The 15416-nt window shown below is 38.5% G+C and overlaps 1 protein-coding gene across 2 annotated transcripts; it reads left to right on the top strand.

The window, feature by feature from the left end:
• Positions 1-9969: 9969 nt before the first annotated feature.
• Positions 9970-14012, top strand: RPL22L1 (ribosomal protein L22 like 1). 2 transcript variants are annotated; one of them, XM_077763669.1, is made up of 4 exons: positions 9970-10042; positions 11827-11919; positions 12082-12203; positions 13746-14012. In XM_077763669.1, exons 1-4 carry the CDS (start codon positions 10034-10036, stop codon positions 13888-13890), a joined length of 369 nt encoding a protein of 122 aa, XP_077619795.1. In that variant the 5' UTR covers positions 9970-10033; the 3' UTR covers positions 13891-14012. The 2 variants fall into 2 exon arrangements, with proteins under 2 accessions (XP_077619795.1, XP_077619796.1); XM_077763670.1 differs by having other exon boundaries at positions 9986-10042; positions 11830-11919.
• The last annotated feature ends 1404 nt before the right edge of the window (positions 14013-15416 follow it).

Below are 15416 nucleotides of genomic sequence, written 5' to 3'. Positions count from 1 at the left end.
GTATATCAGGCTTTCTTTCACCTGCTAGAAACATACTTGTCAACTTTACCAACCACCACTATTCCTCTCGCCTTAGAATTGAGTGAAACCTATTTTACAATTGAGAGAGAGGTTCTTTTACTCATATGAAGTCCCTAAAACTATTTCTTGGTAATGGTAGACTTAGGTTCATCTTAGTTCAAGATTGTATTTTTTAAAAACTCTGGACACCAAACTATATTCAGTGATGACTGTACAGCTTGTCATAAGTCTTAATTGTAATCTTTCTTGAAAGGAATTCTTTATTATGGTTAATACCTACTATAAATGAGCACTCTTGTGCTTGTTACGAATTACAATGCACATTACTAGCTCTATGCTAGTATAGTGAAAATGGCTAGTTCCTTATGATTATGTACTTGTGTTCTCCTCTCCAAAAAGGAAGTAGTTGAAATGGCATTGTCTTATCCAGTGGCACTTTATTAGAAACACATTTTATTTGTCTTAGGTATAGGAGAATTCTTGCTTTTATTTGCAGAGACTCATGTTTTAGCTAAAACTTTAAAATTATAAGATCTGTAGTATGGGTATTATAATTGTGTATTTTACATTTCAAAAATGGATAAAATTCAAATGTCTTTGGGTATACTAAATTAATTATTAAAATCATTTACATTGTAGATTATATACATCAATGATAACTTTTTGTTACATTAAAATATATTTGTCTGGTAACTTGATCAGCTATATGAAATAAAAATAAAGTTAACTTAACAGCCTGCCCTATTCTTGTACATATGTATTCCTAAAACCACTTTTATACTAGAAAATAGTATGGATTTGTGAGTTGATCACTGTTAAAAGAAAATCTAACTTGTTTTTACAATTCAATCTATTAGCTTTATTATATTTAAATATATTGTTTTTATATTCTGGATCCTTACTAGAGAGTTCCCTAGCTTAATGGCTGGGAATGTTAATTTTTAAATTTTAGTTCCAGATTTAGGCCCAGTTTTGTTTTCATTTTTAAATTGTTAATAGTTTTAAAATATGTAAAATAGTCCCAGGGTTCAAAATTCTGTAGTTGCAAGAGTAAAAACATCTTTCCATCTTCAACCTTTTCCTTGCATTCTTCCAGAGATATTTAATGCAAGGGCAATTCGTGGTTCCTCGCCTACCCCTGACCCTCCCAGTGTCTGAGGTGTTCCTTCCTTACCAGCATTGCCGTTCTCTTTCCACAGTGATGTGAATGGTGTGATGAGTCCCTGAAGCAAAGCCTTCATCCTTTTTCCAATTCTATGTGTAATCAACACCATCTGGACAGTTTCATCCCTAGACGGCTCAAGCCTTTCTTCCTTTTATACACTGTACCATTCTAGACCATCTCTCACGCCCTGACATTTGAGCCATGCCCAAAGACTACCATGGCAGTTGTGATCTCATATCCTTAGCCAGTATTACTGATATCCATAGCCTTCCAAAACCAGCAAGGTAACTGCACAGTAAGAGAAGCACCAGTTTAGAGTCTTTCAGCTCTCAGCCCCACTCTCTTTTTGCCATTTGCAAATACCAGTAGCCCAGTCTCCCAGAGGAAGGCCTGGGAGGGAAAAAAGAAGCATGAGGGGCGCCTGCGTGGCTTAGTCGGTTAAGCGTCCAACTTTCGCTTAGGTCATGATCTCGCGGTTCGTGGGTTCGAGCCCTGCATCGGGCTCTGTGCTGACTGCCAGCTCAGAGCCTGGAGCCTGTTTCAGAGTCTGTGTCTCCCTCTCTCTCTGACTCTCCCCTGCTCACGCTGTCTCTCTCTCTCTCTCTCCTAGAAATAAATAAAAATTAAAAAAAAAAAGCATGAAAAGGCTAATTATTTATGCGTCAGCCTGTCTTAATCCCTCCTCCATCCCCAACCTTTTAATTAAACATTCTATCCAAATAGGAGGTGTCCTGTGGAATTGGCCATATTTAGAACTCAGACTGCCTATCTAAAGTGTGTGTTCCACTGGGAATTTAAAACCTCTACAGGCAGGGGAGCCTGAGTGGCTCAGTCATGCTCAGGTCGTGATCTCACGGTTCATGAGATCCAGCCTCAAGCCCCACGTCAGGCTCTACACTGACAGCATGGAGTCTGCTTGGGATGCTCTCTCTGCTCCTTCCCCATTCTCTCTCTCTTTCTCTCTCTCTCCAATGAAATAAACATTAGAAATAAATAAACATAACATCTACAGGCATACTTCAAGAGAGATTGCAGGTTTGGTTCCAGCCCACTGCAATAAAGTGAATATCGAAACAAAGTAGGTCAGGTGAATTTTTTGGTTTCCTAGTGCATATAAAAGTTATGTTTACACTATATACTGTAGTCTATTAAGTGTGCAGTCGCATATGTCTAAAAAGATAATGTACACACATGAAATTAAAAATATTGCAAAATGGGGGGCACCTGGGTGGCTCAGTCAGTTGAGTGTCTGACTTTGGCTTGGGTCATGATCTCACAGTTCATGGGTTCAAGCCCCATGTCGGGTTCTGTGCTGACAGCTCAGAGCCTGAAGCCTGCTTCGGATTCTCTCTCTCTCTCTCTCTGCCCCCTCCCTGCTCATGCTCTGTCTCTCTCTCTTCTTTCTCTCTCTCAAAAATAAATATTAAAAATTATTGTGAATAAATGCTAACCATCATCTGAGTTTCCAGCAAGTCATAATCTTTTTGTCGGTAGAGAGTTTTCTTTTGATGTTGATGGCTACTGACCGGTCAGGGTGGTGGTTGCTGAAGGTTGGGGAGTTGTGGCAATTTCTTAAAACAAGGCAACAATGAAATTTGCTGCATCACTTAATTATTCCTTTCATAAACTATTTTCCCTGTAGCATGTGATGCTGCTTGATAACATTTTACCCACAATACAACTTCTTTCAAAATGGGAGTCAACCCTCTCAAACCTCGAACTTGCTATTGATATATTTGCTAAATTATATTCCAGATCCTTTGTTGTCATTTCAATGATCTTCACAGCATCTTCACAAGGAGTAGATTCCATCTCAGGAAGCCCACTTTCCTTGCTCATCCATAAAAAGCAACCCTCTGATCCATTAAAGTTTATGAAATTTCAGCAATTCAAATATAATAATAACGAAAAAGTGTGAAGTATTGTGAGAATTACCAAAATGTGACACAGAGATACAAAGTAAGGAAATGGTGTTGGAAAAAAATGGTGCTGATAGGCTTGCTGGACTCAAGGTTGCCATAACCTCCAATTTGTTAAAAAGAAAAAAATGCAGTATCTGTGAAGTGCAATAAGGCTAAGCACAAGATGAGGTGTGTTTATATTCCCATGATACATTCAACAGGATCAGTTATAACCACAGGATGTGTATTGGCTAAAAATGACTCACCTACAAGGTTATAGAAATCTATTGTCCAATTTGAGAGTTATTTCTGGATTTAGTCAAAATAATCTTTGGCCACACCCATGGGTACATCCCAAAATCACAAAGACTTGTGCCCCAGTTTGGGAGGGCCAGAAAAGCTTGGCAACCTCAGTTGCCACCAGATCCCTAGCCAGATTCTAATTGGGAGAATGGAGGCTCACCTACTTCTAACACTGATAGTATGTCTGCCCTTTTTTTGTTCACAATTACATGTGTGAATTTCACTTAAAATTGCTGTCACTCTAGTTCATTTTAATTGCTGTGCAATCAATGACATAAATCTTTTGGAGATTTTATGTACATGTCACTAACATTCTGATATTAGAGAATATACCTTCTTTTCAAAGGCAAATGGAACTTCTGAAAAAAAATAATATATAGGGCACAAAGAAAACAGTAGTTTCTATAAGGCAGAAATATTTAATACAACATTCTGACACCAATCCCAAGTGAAATTAAATCAAAATTGAAAAATAAGAAAACCCTTCTACCTACCTGCAAATTTAAAAACCTGTTACATAATACTATGCTGAAAGAGGAACTACAAACAAGCAATTCCTGAAAGATAATGAAAATCTATGTAAAGCAGTAGAAAACGAATTGTAGCCTTAACATCTGTATCGATAAAAATGAAAGCATGAACATTAAGTGAAGTTAAAGTTCTAAATCAAACAACTAGAAAAATAACAGCAAAATTAAAAGCATAAGGGAAGAAACGATTAAGATAAAAGCAGAAATTAGGTGAATAGAAAAACAGCACATTAAAAAAATTCTGGGAGCTCCAGGTGGCTCAGTCTGTTAGGCATCCAACTTCGACTCAGGTCATAATCTCAAGGCTCTGGCTCCTGAGTTCGAGCCCTGCATCAGACTCTGTGCTAACAGCCTGGAAGCGGAGCCTTCTGATTCTCTGTCTCCTTCTCTCCCTGCCCCTTCTCGACTCACGCTCTTTCTCTCAAAAATAAACAAACATTTAAAAAAATTAAAAGATAGGGGCGCCTGGGTGGCTTAGTCGGTTAAGCGTCCGACTTTCGCTTAGGTCATGATCTCGTGGTTCGTGGATTCGAGCCCCAGGTCGGGCTCTGTGCTGACTGCCAGCTCAGAGCCTGGAGCCTGTTTCAGTCTGTGACTCCCTCTCTCTCTGACCCTCCCCTGCTCACGCTGTCTCTATCTCTCCTAGAAATAAAAAAAAAAAAAAGAAAGAAAAAAAACATTTTAAAAAATTAAAAGATAAATACAATTCTGGCCCTTCAAAAAATTAACAAAACAGCAAACCACTGGTCAATTTATTTAAGGTAAGGGAAGAAAACACAAGTATAGAAAATGAGTAATAATAGGAAAGACTAATAATGGAGAGGAAAGAAAAATAAAACAAGAAATTCTATGCAAATAAATTTGAAAACCTAAATGATAGAATTTCTTGGGAAAATATGGTTATTAAAATCAACCTCAGTGGAAACAGAAAGCCTAAACAGAACAAATTTAATAAAAGAAATGAGAAAGTTATCAAGAAAACGTCCCACAAAGATTATATATGTGTATATAGATGGAGAAAAACAGGAAAAACTTACTTAATAATAAGTAAAAATCTGGATAAAGGATATATAGACACATGTATGTATTTACATAACCTTTGTCCAGGTTTTTATGTATTTATGTTTGTGTGTGTGTGGTCTTTAAACTATTTTTTATAACGTTTACAATTTTAGGTGCAGTAATTTTTTCTTAAAAAAGTGTTTTAATTCAGAAAGCATGAATAGTACCACCCAATTTTTGTAAATGAATGTAATTACTTGTGTAATCTAAATTGTTTTTATGTATACATACATGTTCACAAACATGCATGCACCCAAAGCATTAAATAGCTATTTCTAAGCAAGTAAGATTTTAGATATTTTTATGCATTCTCATTTTTGTTTCTCTGTATTTCTTTCAGTGAGACTTTCTTTTGGCTTAGGTAATAAGCCAAATAATAAGCCAAATAATTTTTTTAACTTTAAAAGTTCCTTAAAGCATTGTTTATAATAGTGAAAAGGTGGAAATAATTTAAATGGCCAATAATTTGAATGACCAACCTAAAAATAACAAGACAAAAATGACAGAAAATAAGCAATGAAAAAAGATACATATTCTTTTTAAAGTTTGAACAATTATTCAGAATTCCTTTGGTGCTAACAGGAAAATCTTACTTCTGAAATTACAATTGTTAAAAATAATAAAAACAAAAAATCACTTAAGGTTTTCCTAAATATACACAGAGAGAAAAGATGCATCGAAGCAAGCATAAACTTTTTAATCTTAGGTCTTAATGTTTTAATGTTTAATGCTTTCTAATCAAATTAGTAACGTAAAGACAAGCAGCAGTGATGTCAGTTTTTATTTCCCCTGGCTGGCACCCTTAACTTTCATTTATAAATATTTAACAAAGAACATTCAAGGTTGGAGTATTAAAAGCAATATTCTTCGGTCGTAGTAACTTTCTCTCAGTGCCTCGTTGTTGGATAGAAGGGCTGTAGCAAGCACATCCTTTGTCAAAGCCATGCAGTTTACTTCCATAGGACAGTTTGTGCTACAATGTCATTGGAGTATATTTTTCTGAAGATGGATAGTGTTTGTCTGTATTGCATTCTAAATAATTTCCCATTCCCTAATTTTCTCTGCAGCTGTGGCTACTCTCATGTTTAACTAAAATTTTTTATTTTTAATTTCTAGAACTTATTTTCTTTTAGTCCCAGCCAATTTGATTGTTCCTGTTTCCCTCACTATATTTGAAATACCATTAGGGGCACCTGGGTGGCTTAGTCGGTTGAGCGTTCAACTTTGGCTCAGGTCATGATCTCACGGTTCATGGGCTCGAGCCCTGCATCAGGCTCTGTGCTGAATGTTTGCTCAGATCCTGGAGGCTACTTTAGATTCTGTGTCTCCTTCTCTCTCTGCTCCTCCTCTGCTTGTGCTCTGTCTCTCAAAAATAAATAAATGTAAAAAAATAAAATAATAAATTAAAAAAAAGAAAAGCCATTAACTTTTAAATATATTCAAGACATTTATTTTACATTCTATGTAATTCCAATATGTATTGATATGATTTTACAGGTTTTTTTAAGGGGGGGTGTTGATTTTCATTCATAGTAACTTGTTTCCTTTTTTATCTAGTAATTAAAAAAATTGTCAACTCTTATTTCTGTAAATTTATCTCAGGGAATCCTTTGTGCCTGGATCTAAAGTGCATCTATACAGGTAGGATTTGCATTTGCTTCTGCCTAGCACTACCAGTCCAAGCACTCTTTAAACAACATTTTTAGGTTGAAGTTTTTTCATGCCATTTGCACAGAGCGGATCCTAGTCCCAAAGTTACATTAGCATGCCTTGTTATTTCTGCCTCCGAAAATTTTTTACTTTCAACCAACTGGATCATACATTAGAAATTATGTATAACACTATGTTTTAGCCAGTTTTTTTTTTTAAGGTGGCTACATATGGAAGGATTTCTCCATCTAATCTGCCATATTGTCCTTCTATATTTTATTTTATTGATCTATTCAGGCTCCAGAATCACATAGATCAAAGGATTGAAGTTTATATTAGAAATATATCTTATCATATATTAATATATATGATTATATTTGAATAACTGGAAAAGTAAGTTCCCCTTATTGTTCTAAATTTTCCTGACTCTTATCAGACATTTAATTCATATGTTTTAGAATCCACTTCAAAATAAGAACTATCTGAGAGGGGGTGTTGACAGGCATTGAGTTCATACTGCATATGTAAAATCTGGGAAGTACTAAGTTATCTACAATATTTAATCTTACCATCTGGACATTTTTAGTTAATATTCTTTTTAGGATTAAAAAATTAGAGAAGTCTTTTTTTTTCCACAATGGTTTCAATTTAGTTATTTCAAGCTTACTAGCTAGTTTGAAGCACATCTCCTTTGTACAAATGACTTCATAGTTCTTAAAGGGTTTTTTTGTTGTTTGGCTTTGTTTGTTTTTTTAGTCATAACATGGAAGTCTCCCAAAATNTTGAAGCACATCTCCTTTGTACAAATGACTTCATAGTTCTTAAAGGGTTTTTTGTTGTTTTGCTTTGTTTGTTTTTTTAGTCATAACATGGAAGTCTCCCAAAAACAACAGAAATAAAATAGTGTTGGGGTGCCTGGGTGGCTCTGTCAGTTAAGCATCCAACTTCGGCTCAGGTCATGATATCACGGTTCGTGGGTTCAAGCCCCTGTGCTGACAGCTAGCTCAGAGGCTGGAGCCTGTTTCAGATTCTGTGCCTCCCTCTCTCTCTGACCCTCCCCTGCTCACGCTGTCTCTCTCTCTCTCTCTCTCTCTCTCAGAAATAAATAAAACATTAAAAAAAAAAAGAAAATAGTGTATTGGTTAATGGCTTATTTTCAAAATACCCAGTAGAGCAAGGATCATTTCTGCTCTACAGCCTGAGCAGCCTTGAGGGAAAAATGCCAGTTCCCTTTTTTCCCCTTAGTCTTTGAAAAAGATATTCTGGTTCTTCAGGCAAATGACCAAAATATATCTTGAAATGGATTTCTCCTAGGAGTTCAATACTTATCTTCAGATCCTACACATTGTATGCTTCATTAAAGCATAGTTTCCACTATGACTAACTGCTGTCATAAAAAAAGGGGTACCAGGGTGGCTCTATCGGTTGAGCATCGACCTCGGATAATGATCTCGTGGCTCATGGATTCAAGCCCCACATCAAGCTCTGTGCTGACAGGTCAGAGCCTGGAGCCTGCTTCTGATTCTGTTTCTCCCTCTCTCTTTCTCTCTCTGCCACTCCCCAACTCGTATTCTGTCTCTCTCTTTCAAAAATAAATAAACATTAAAAAAATTTTTAGGAGCGCCTAGGTGGCTCAGTTGGTTAAGTGTCTGACTTCGGCTCAGGTCATGATCTCACAGTCCATGGGTTCGAGCCCTGTGTCGGGCTCTGTGCTGACAGCTCAGAGCCTGAAGCCTGTTTCAGATTCTGTGTCTCCCTCTGTCTCAGTCCTTCCCCCACTCACTCTCGGTCTCTGTCTCTCAAAATAAAGACATAAAAAAATTTTAATTTTTTAAACTATATCCAGTTGTTACCTTCTAGAAACTTTTCTGGAAATTAACAACCAAAGTCCACCCCATCCCTACTTCTGACCCCCAGTATGATAGTTTCGCCTCCATAAAACAAATTGCAGAACATTGACAAGGATGTCACTTTTCTGATCTGATGTCAACTTACAATTGTTCAAAGTTCAAAGGCTATTTTTTCCTTTTGTCATCAAAACTGCCCCCCCACACACACCTTCACCACTCACCCACGTGTGCTTTGTGCGTTTTAGTAGTTAGGTCTCATCAAGTATTTGTTGAACTTTAATTGGGAGGCATTTTGGATGGAAATCAAGAGCCCTAGGGTATCATGAGGATGCTGTGAAGGTGCACACATGAGTTGTGTCTTTCCATGTCAGCTTTATTCAATCATAAAGCAAGGTTAAATTATAAATCCGGCTCAGGATTCCAAACTCAATGATATTTCTTGTTAACATGGTTTCTTACCCATCACACAAATTACAGCACAAGACAAGTACACAAGATAAAACAAGAGGTAGGAAATTCATGAACCAAACTTGCAGTCATTTTCTGAGCGTGCAGTTATGGTAAGGCCTCCCTTGGGTCTGGGTCAGTTCTCAGCACTTGCTGCTTATTATTTCAAGCAGTGAAGGATCTCGGTTCTCCCCAGAGACCATCTGGGAAGAGCCTTTGGGGGCAGTCACCATTTCGGTGTGGTCAGAGTTGAAAGGATCAGCATCTGGAAAGTCTTGACAGTCTGCTGCAAAAAATCCTTCCTTTTTAAAGGGATTTAACCAGACCGCCTTTGGTTCTGCTGGTTATCAGTTTTGGTGTGGTCAGCTATACCGGCTGGGAAGATAACTGGTCTTACCTGCAATGCCCTTGGCTGCTTACATCGCTGCTTGACCCAAGTTCTGCTTCACAAGAGTGACTCCATCTTAATGTCTATACAGGGTAAACTAAAACCCATGATAAAATTGAATCACACTCAACAAGTGAACAAGTGAGAGCAATCCATTTTTTTCTCTTAAAAGCTTATTTTCTCTCAGGAATCTAATTTATTTTGGCTCCCTGAAACACGTATTTCCCTCAACAGTCATTCAGAAAACAAGACTCAGACGAAACATAAATAGAGATGTAACTTTTTCTCCGGATGATTGTAATTACAATATGAGGCAGAAGATCCCAAAGCAAACTGAGACATTGCCTTGCCCTGCTTGGAAAGAAGATCTAAGTGATCAATGAAAGATGATCCCTGCCTCCCTCGGTTGTGTTCACCTGGGAGCGACCTCTTAAGAAATGCAGAGATCTCTGCGGTCCACCCGCTAGCGTTGTGTTTAGCGAAAAATCGTGGATTACTTTACCACGGCCGCTAGCGGGCGCTCCCGGGAAACCTGACTGCGTAGGAAGCCTAGCCTTCCCCCGGCCACGCCCCGGTTTCCTGGGTTACCGGCCTCCCTACGTTCTCTTCCGGGAGGCAGTGAGCTTACGCTCTCAGCGTGTGACGCAGCACGTTTTGGTATAAATACGTATCGCGCGTCTGTGGCTTCCTTTCCGATCCCAAAGTTGGCTCTCAAGATGGCACCGGTGAGTGAGCTTTCTTTCGAGCGTGTTACCCCAGTGTAGATGATTTTTACGTCTACGAAAATTCTGCGGGCTGGGCACCTCTCATTCGAGAAAAGGGAAGGGTAGAAATGGAGACTAGGTCGGGAACACAAGCAGGACGTTAAGGTTACAAGTTGTGTTTTCCGAGACTCCTGGCGACTCCCATGCGGTCTAGGAGAGTTCGAGCTCGGTCCGAATTGGCTTAGGACGGTGGCTGTGGCAGCGCAAGGAAGGAAGAGGGACAACGATGAGCAGGAGGTAGTGGGAGAGCATTTGGGCATTTTCTTTTCAATCTTCCTTCTGGTAATGCCTATGCTCTCCTGTTCGTTTGCACCAAGAAAGAAATGTGGGTAATCGGGCCGGTCTGATAATAGACTTACTAGAGCGAGGGAGCTCCGAGGCTACAAAAGTTTCAGAGAATTTTATAACTAAGTTAGGGAAGGATTGTCTTTATTACTTCATGAAGAAATGTATTTAAAAGGCAAAAGTCACGATTTTAGGCAGATAAAGAAAGCGTGAAGAGGTTTTACTTACGTTATTAATTAACAAGGGAATTACATACTAAAAACCAGTCAGCATTTGAAAAGACCGACAATTTAACCAGTTCTAAGTTTTGGAGGGGATTTTTGGGTACAAGTTACTCCTCTCTCTAAAAGCAAACCGGCATTAGGACTTAGTATTCATTTGGGTGGATCTAATTGGGAGATGGCATTCTCTGATAATTACTGTTCTGTCTGTCAGTACGTTGTCTAAATGTGTATTGATAGTAGCCACAGCAACACAGCCCGATTAGGTGGTATTCGGAGTTTGGGGTATGGCAAACTAAAGTTACATACGTTTTTTAAATTAAAGAAAAGTACTGGACGGGGCGCCTGGGTGGCTTAGTCGGTTAAGCGTCCGACTTTCGCTTAGGTCATGTTCTCACGGTTCGTGGATTCGAGCCCCGCGTCGGGCTCTGTGCTGACTGCCAGCTCAGAGCCTGGAGCCTGTTTCAGTCTGTGACTCCCTCTCTCTCTGACCCTCCCCTGCTCACGCTGTCTCTCTCTCTCTCCTAGAAATAAATAAAACATTAAAAAAAAAAAGAAAAGAAAAGTACTGGATTAAACGTCTCCTTCCTCTCTTCTCACTTCTAACACCGTAATGATTTAATTCTCTAGACTTAAGTGGATAGAATATCCTGTTTTTGAGCTTGGGCAAAGTGATGTTTACTACCTGTTTCTCATAGAGCCTGGCCTATGGTAAATAATACCTGATAATTTAAAACTGAACATCAGTGACCTGGAAAATATTAAAAGCCCATACAACATTTCTTGATCATTGGAACAGAGTGGGCTTGGTTAGGGGTTCAAACCAACCCCAGGTGGTGGTTTAGTTTTGATTTACAGTAAATAGATTGATTCTCTTATTAATCTTTTCTGGGTGTAAATACAGGATTCTTTAGAATTTTTTTATGAAGAGAACTAATAGTGGCTATCCATATGCTTCATGCTTTGAGTTTGCACTTTGGAGACACTTGTATGGTGAACAGGGAGAATTACCATTGGATTTCACAAAAAGTTAAGGCGTGTACTCCTATTCAGACAGACTGGCTAAGAAAAAACGTATATCCAGTAGACAAATTCAGCGATTTTTTTTTTTTTTTTTAGAATTTTGCAACATTTTATAATGTATCACAGTACGCTGTACATTTTTGGGCTGATAAGATTTTAAAGTTTTGCATAAAAGTGAGTGAATTAAATAGTCCTAATTGTGTTAACTATCTGTAGCAGAAAGACAAGAAACCTAAGAAGTCAACCTGGAAATTTAATTTGGACCTTACTCATCCAGTAGAGGATGGAATTTTTGATTCTGGAAATTTTGTAAGTATCATTCTACTTGGCTTGTTTTTATTATTGTGATAGAGTGCTCAATTTAAGTATGAAATTCTTGGTTTTAACCTAAGCTCTATTCCTAGGGTACCTTCCCTAGTGAAAATCTAGGGTTTTCTTCCCTAGTTTTGCATTTTTTCTGTTTTAAAATAGGAACAGTTTCTACGGGAGAAGGTTAAAGTCAACGGAAAAACTGGAAATCTGGGGAATGTTGTTCACATTGAACGCTTCAAGAATAAAATCACAGTTGTTTCTGAGAAACAGTTCTCTAAAAGGTTGGTATTTGTTTCCCATAATATTTTAGTGAAATGATCATAATTGAGAATGTTACAGAATACGTAATCCTAGTGTTTTCATATGCAGGGATAGATGTGTGGATAAGTTCAGAGGCACCCAACAGAAGTGTTTTGAACTTCCTAATAATAGCCGATGTGAATGGAAAATATATTCAGTAACTGGGCCAATTACTTAGGCTGGCCGTCAGTAAACAATTCATTGCTGGAATATAGGCAAGTTATATACAGGCTCCTGTCCAGTGCATTATAGCCACTGAAATCCAAATTCTGTATAAACTTTAATGATGTTAGATGCTTAAACATTAAGAGTATGCTGCAAGAAACTTGTCTAATGTGTAACTTAAAAGTAATGTCTAAATTTACCTAATGGAAACATTTTCATATAAATAATTTTAAGGTTTTGGTAGTTTGTTTAGTAAAGGCAGGCAGCCAAATGTAACATTTTGCTGCCAGTTTTTGAGTTTAATTTACTCAACAAATTTACATGTTCACGCTTTTGTAGGACTGGATAGCCCAGCAGTAAGCCAAGAAGCCAAGTACCTACCACTAAAGGAGCTTAAATTCTAGTGGAGACAATAAAATGCAGTATTAAATAGTTGATAAGTTCTGTGTAATTCATTACTGTAGCTGGAAATGACGGGTGGTAGAAGCTGAAGGCTACAAACCTGATGTGAGAACAGGGAAGATGGTAGGTAGTGGCTTGGACTAAAGTAACGATGCATTGTTAGCTGTGTGGTTAGTCACTAGGGGTTCAGGGGTGCAAGCGTGATGTTCTCAAGGATCTTCCAGGCATGCTCAGAATTTCAAAATGCAGTGTTTTCTACTTGCTGTGTTGAAGGTAGAGAGATAGGATTTTCAGAGAACCTGAGATTAGCAATGCTGTCTGTGGAATGAGGTCTTCCTGCCAGAGGGAACAGCATTAAGAAAGAAAAACAAGCTTGAGGAATGTTTGGTAGGTAGTTCAGAATTACCAGAAAGCATAAATGGAAGAGAGTGGCTGGAGGGATGAAATGAGACCTTGCTGAAAGCTTTTACAAGAACTGAGCCATATGCTAGTTGCAGATGTGCTGATAATCTTTTATCTGTTTTGAGAGGGGGGAGAGAAAATCCCAAGCAGGCTCCACCAGGCTCCATCCCACGACCCTGATGTCCTGATCTGAGCCGAAATCAAGTCAGTTGTTTTCCACCCAGGCACCCAGATGAAATTATATATTTAATTTAAAAATCTTGTGATGGCAATAAAACTGAAGAGGAAGCTACTATGGCTCTTTGTAGCTTCAACATAAAGGATGTTTATTGTAGACAGATGGGGGAATAGTGTTTGTAGGATATCAACTGATGCTAATTGGGGTTGAGAGGCTACCCAATTATTCTGTCCCCAGCAAGTTTGCACAATGTTTGATACAAATGAAATATTTTGGGGGGAACATTAAAAGATGAATACAACTGTATCTTCTATAACAGTCCTTTGCATGGTAAATAGTTATATTTCTTAATGAAATTGATGTTTTTATTTTATAGGTATTTGAAATATCTTACCAAGAAATACCTTAAGAAGAACAATCTTCGTGATTGGCTTCGTGTGGTTGCATCTGACAAGGAGACTTACGAACTACGTTACTTCCAGATTAGTCAAGATGAAGATGGATCTGAGTCTGAAGACTAGATGAAGCTGCCCCTTACAGGATTTTGCTTGCTAATAAAACAAATGAAGCATACAAAGGAAAGAAACATCTAGAAATGGACTTTTTAGTTTAATGGTGAATAAAAAGCATTGTGCTCTGTAAAGCTTCTGCCTGTAAGTGTATGCTGTTGACATGATTCTGGGCTTTCCTTTGATAGTTTTTGTAAGCAACATTTCTTTTAAAGATTGTTATTTTAAGAGAGAAAGTGGGCTTAGGGAAGGGCAGAACAGAGAATCCCAAGCAGGCCCCGAGCTGTAACAGAGCCCAGTGCAGGGCTCAGTCTCATAACCGACTGAGCCACCAGGGTGCCCTGAGTAATAGATAAATTTCCTATAGCTCATGGAGTTTTTTCAGGATTTCTGAAGTTTCATTTTATGGGTAGTCCTCAAGTTAAAAGTATGTAGTCATTTATAGGAAATCCTGAAGGTCAGTATTGTGTGTAACTATAGTGAAATATTTTAAATTTTCTTGACAGGCTTAAACATTTTTGTATATTTTGAAAATGGCAATTCTGAGTGCCTGGAATAGTTCTTGAACATACGTGCTTACTATTGAAGCACTTCGTCCTCTGCCTCAGGGGATGCTGGCTCCTAATTTTGCATAAAAATTAGGGTGGCAGTGCTCTAAACCAATGTTTAGTTGCCTATTTGACATCTCCAGACAGGTGCCTTGGAAGCACTAGAAGCTCAAAACCTTCCAAGTCAACCCTTGATCTCAGACCCACTAAATCTGCTTTTGTGTTCCTTGTCTGAATAATGTACTTGGCCTGTTAGAATTTTGTCCCCTATTTCACGCCTCCTCACTGGTCATTCTAAAAGTGGTTGTCTGTTGATTAGTTCTCAGTGGATGGACCCTTTCCCCCAAATAAAGTAATCTTCGATCAAAGCAGAATGGTTTGGCAAACTTGAGATTGTAAGAGGTAAGGATACCGGGAGGGAGGTACTAGAGCCATATCCATTTTCTTTCCTGCTTTCCAGTGGTCCCAAGGAGTGCGTATCTTTTCTCCACTTCTAACCTGAAGGTAGTACTAGAATCATGTTGCAAAACAACACCTTGACTGTTAAAACCTGATGGTTTGGGAATGTTTGGAATAATTTTATTAAGAGCATTAATTCTCTTAGGGTGCCTGCCTGGGTGGCTAAGTCAAGTGTCCGACTTTGGCTCAGGTCATGATCTCACAGTTGAGTTCGAACCTCACATCAGGCTCTCACTGTCAGCATGGAGGCTGCTGGGGAATCCTCTGTCCTCTGCTCTTCCACTGCTCTCAAACATTTGAAAAAGGGTGCCTGGGTGGCTCAACCGGCTGAGGGTCTGACTGGTTTAGGTCATCGTCTCATGGTTTGTGAGTTTAAGCCCTCCATCAGGTTGCTGCTGTCAGCGCAGGGCCCACTTCAGATCCTGCCCCCGTCTGTTTCTGCCCCTCTCCTGCTCTTGCTCTCAAAATGAACTAAAATTTTTTAATATTTTTAAAGTAATTCTCTTGATGATTAAGAACTTGTTGAGTGGT

This window comes from Crocuta crocuta, unplaced genomic scaffold (assembly GCF_008692635.1).
Source record: "Crocuta crocuta isolate KB4526 unplaced genomic scaffold, BGI_CrCroc_1.0 scaffold433, whole genome shotgun sequence".
NCBI lineage: Eukaryota > Metazoa > Chordata > Mammalia > Carnivora > Hyaenidae > Crocuta > Crocuta crocuta.
The sequence above is the reverse complement of the archived record's forward strand: the minus strand, read 5'-3'. Positions and strand labels throughout refer to the sequence as shown.

Excerpts from the sequence above, each read along its gene's own strand:
- RPL22L1 (XM_077763669.1), top strand. Across the intron at positions 11,920-12,081 it reads TTTTTGATTCTGGAAATTTT|GAACAGTTTCTACGGGAGAA; the intron begins GTAAGTATCATT and ends GTTTTAAAATAG. Across the intron at positions 12,204-13,745 it reads GAGAAACAGTTCTCTAAAAG|GTATTTGAAATATCTTACCA; the intron begins GTTGGTATTTGT and ends TTTATTTTATAG.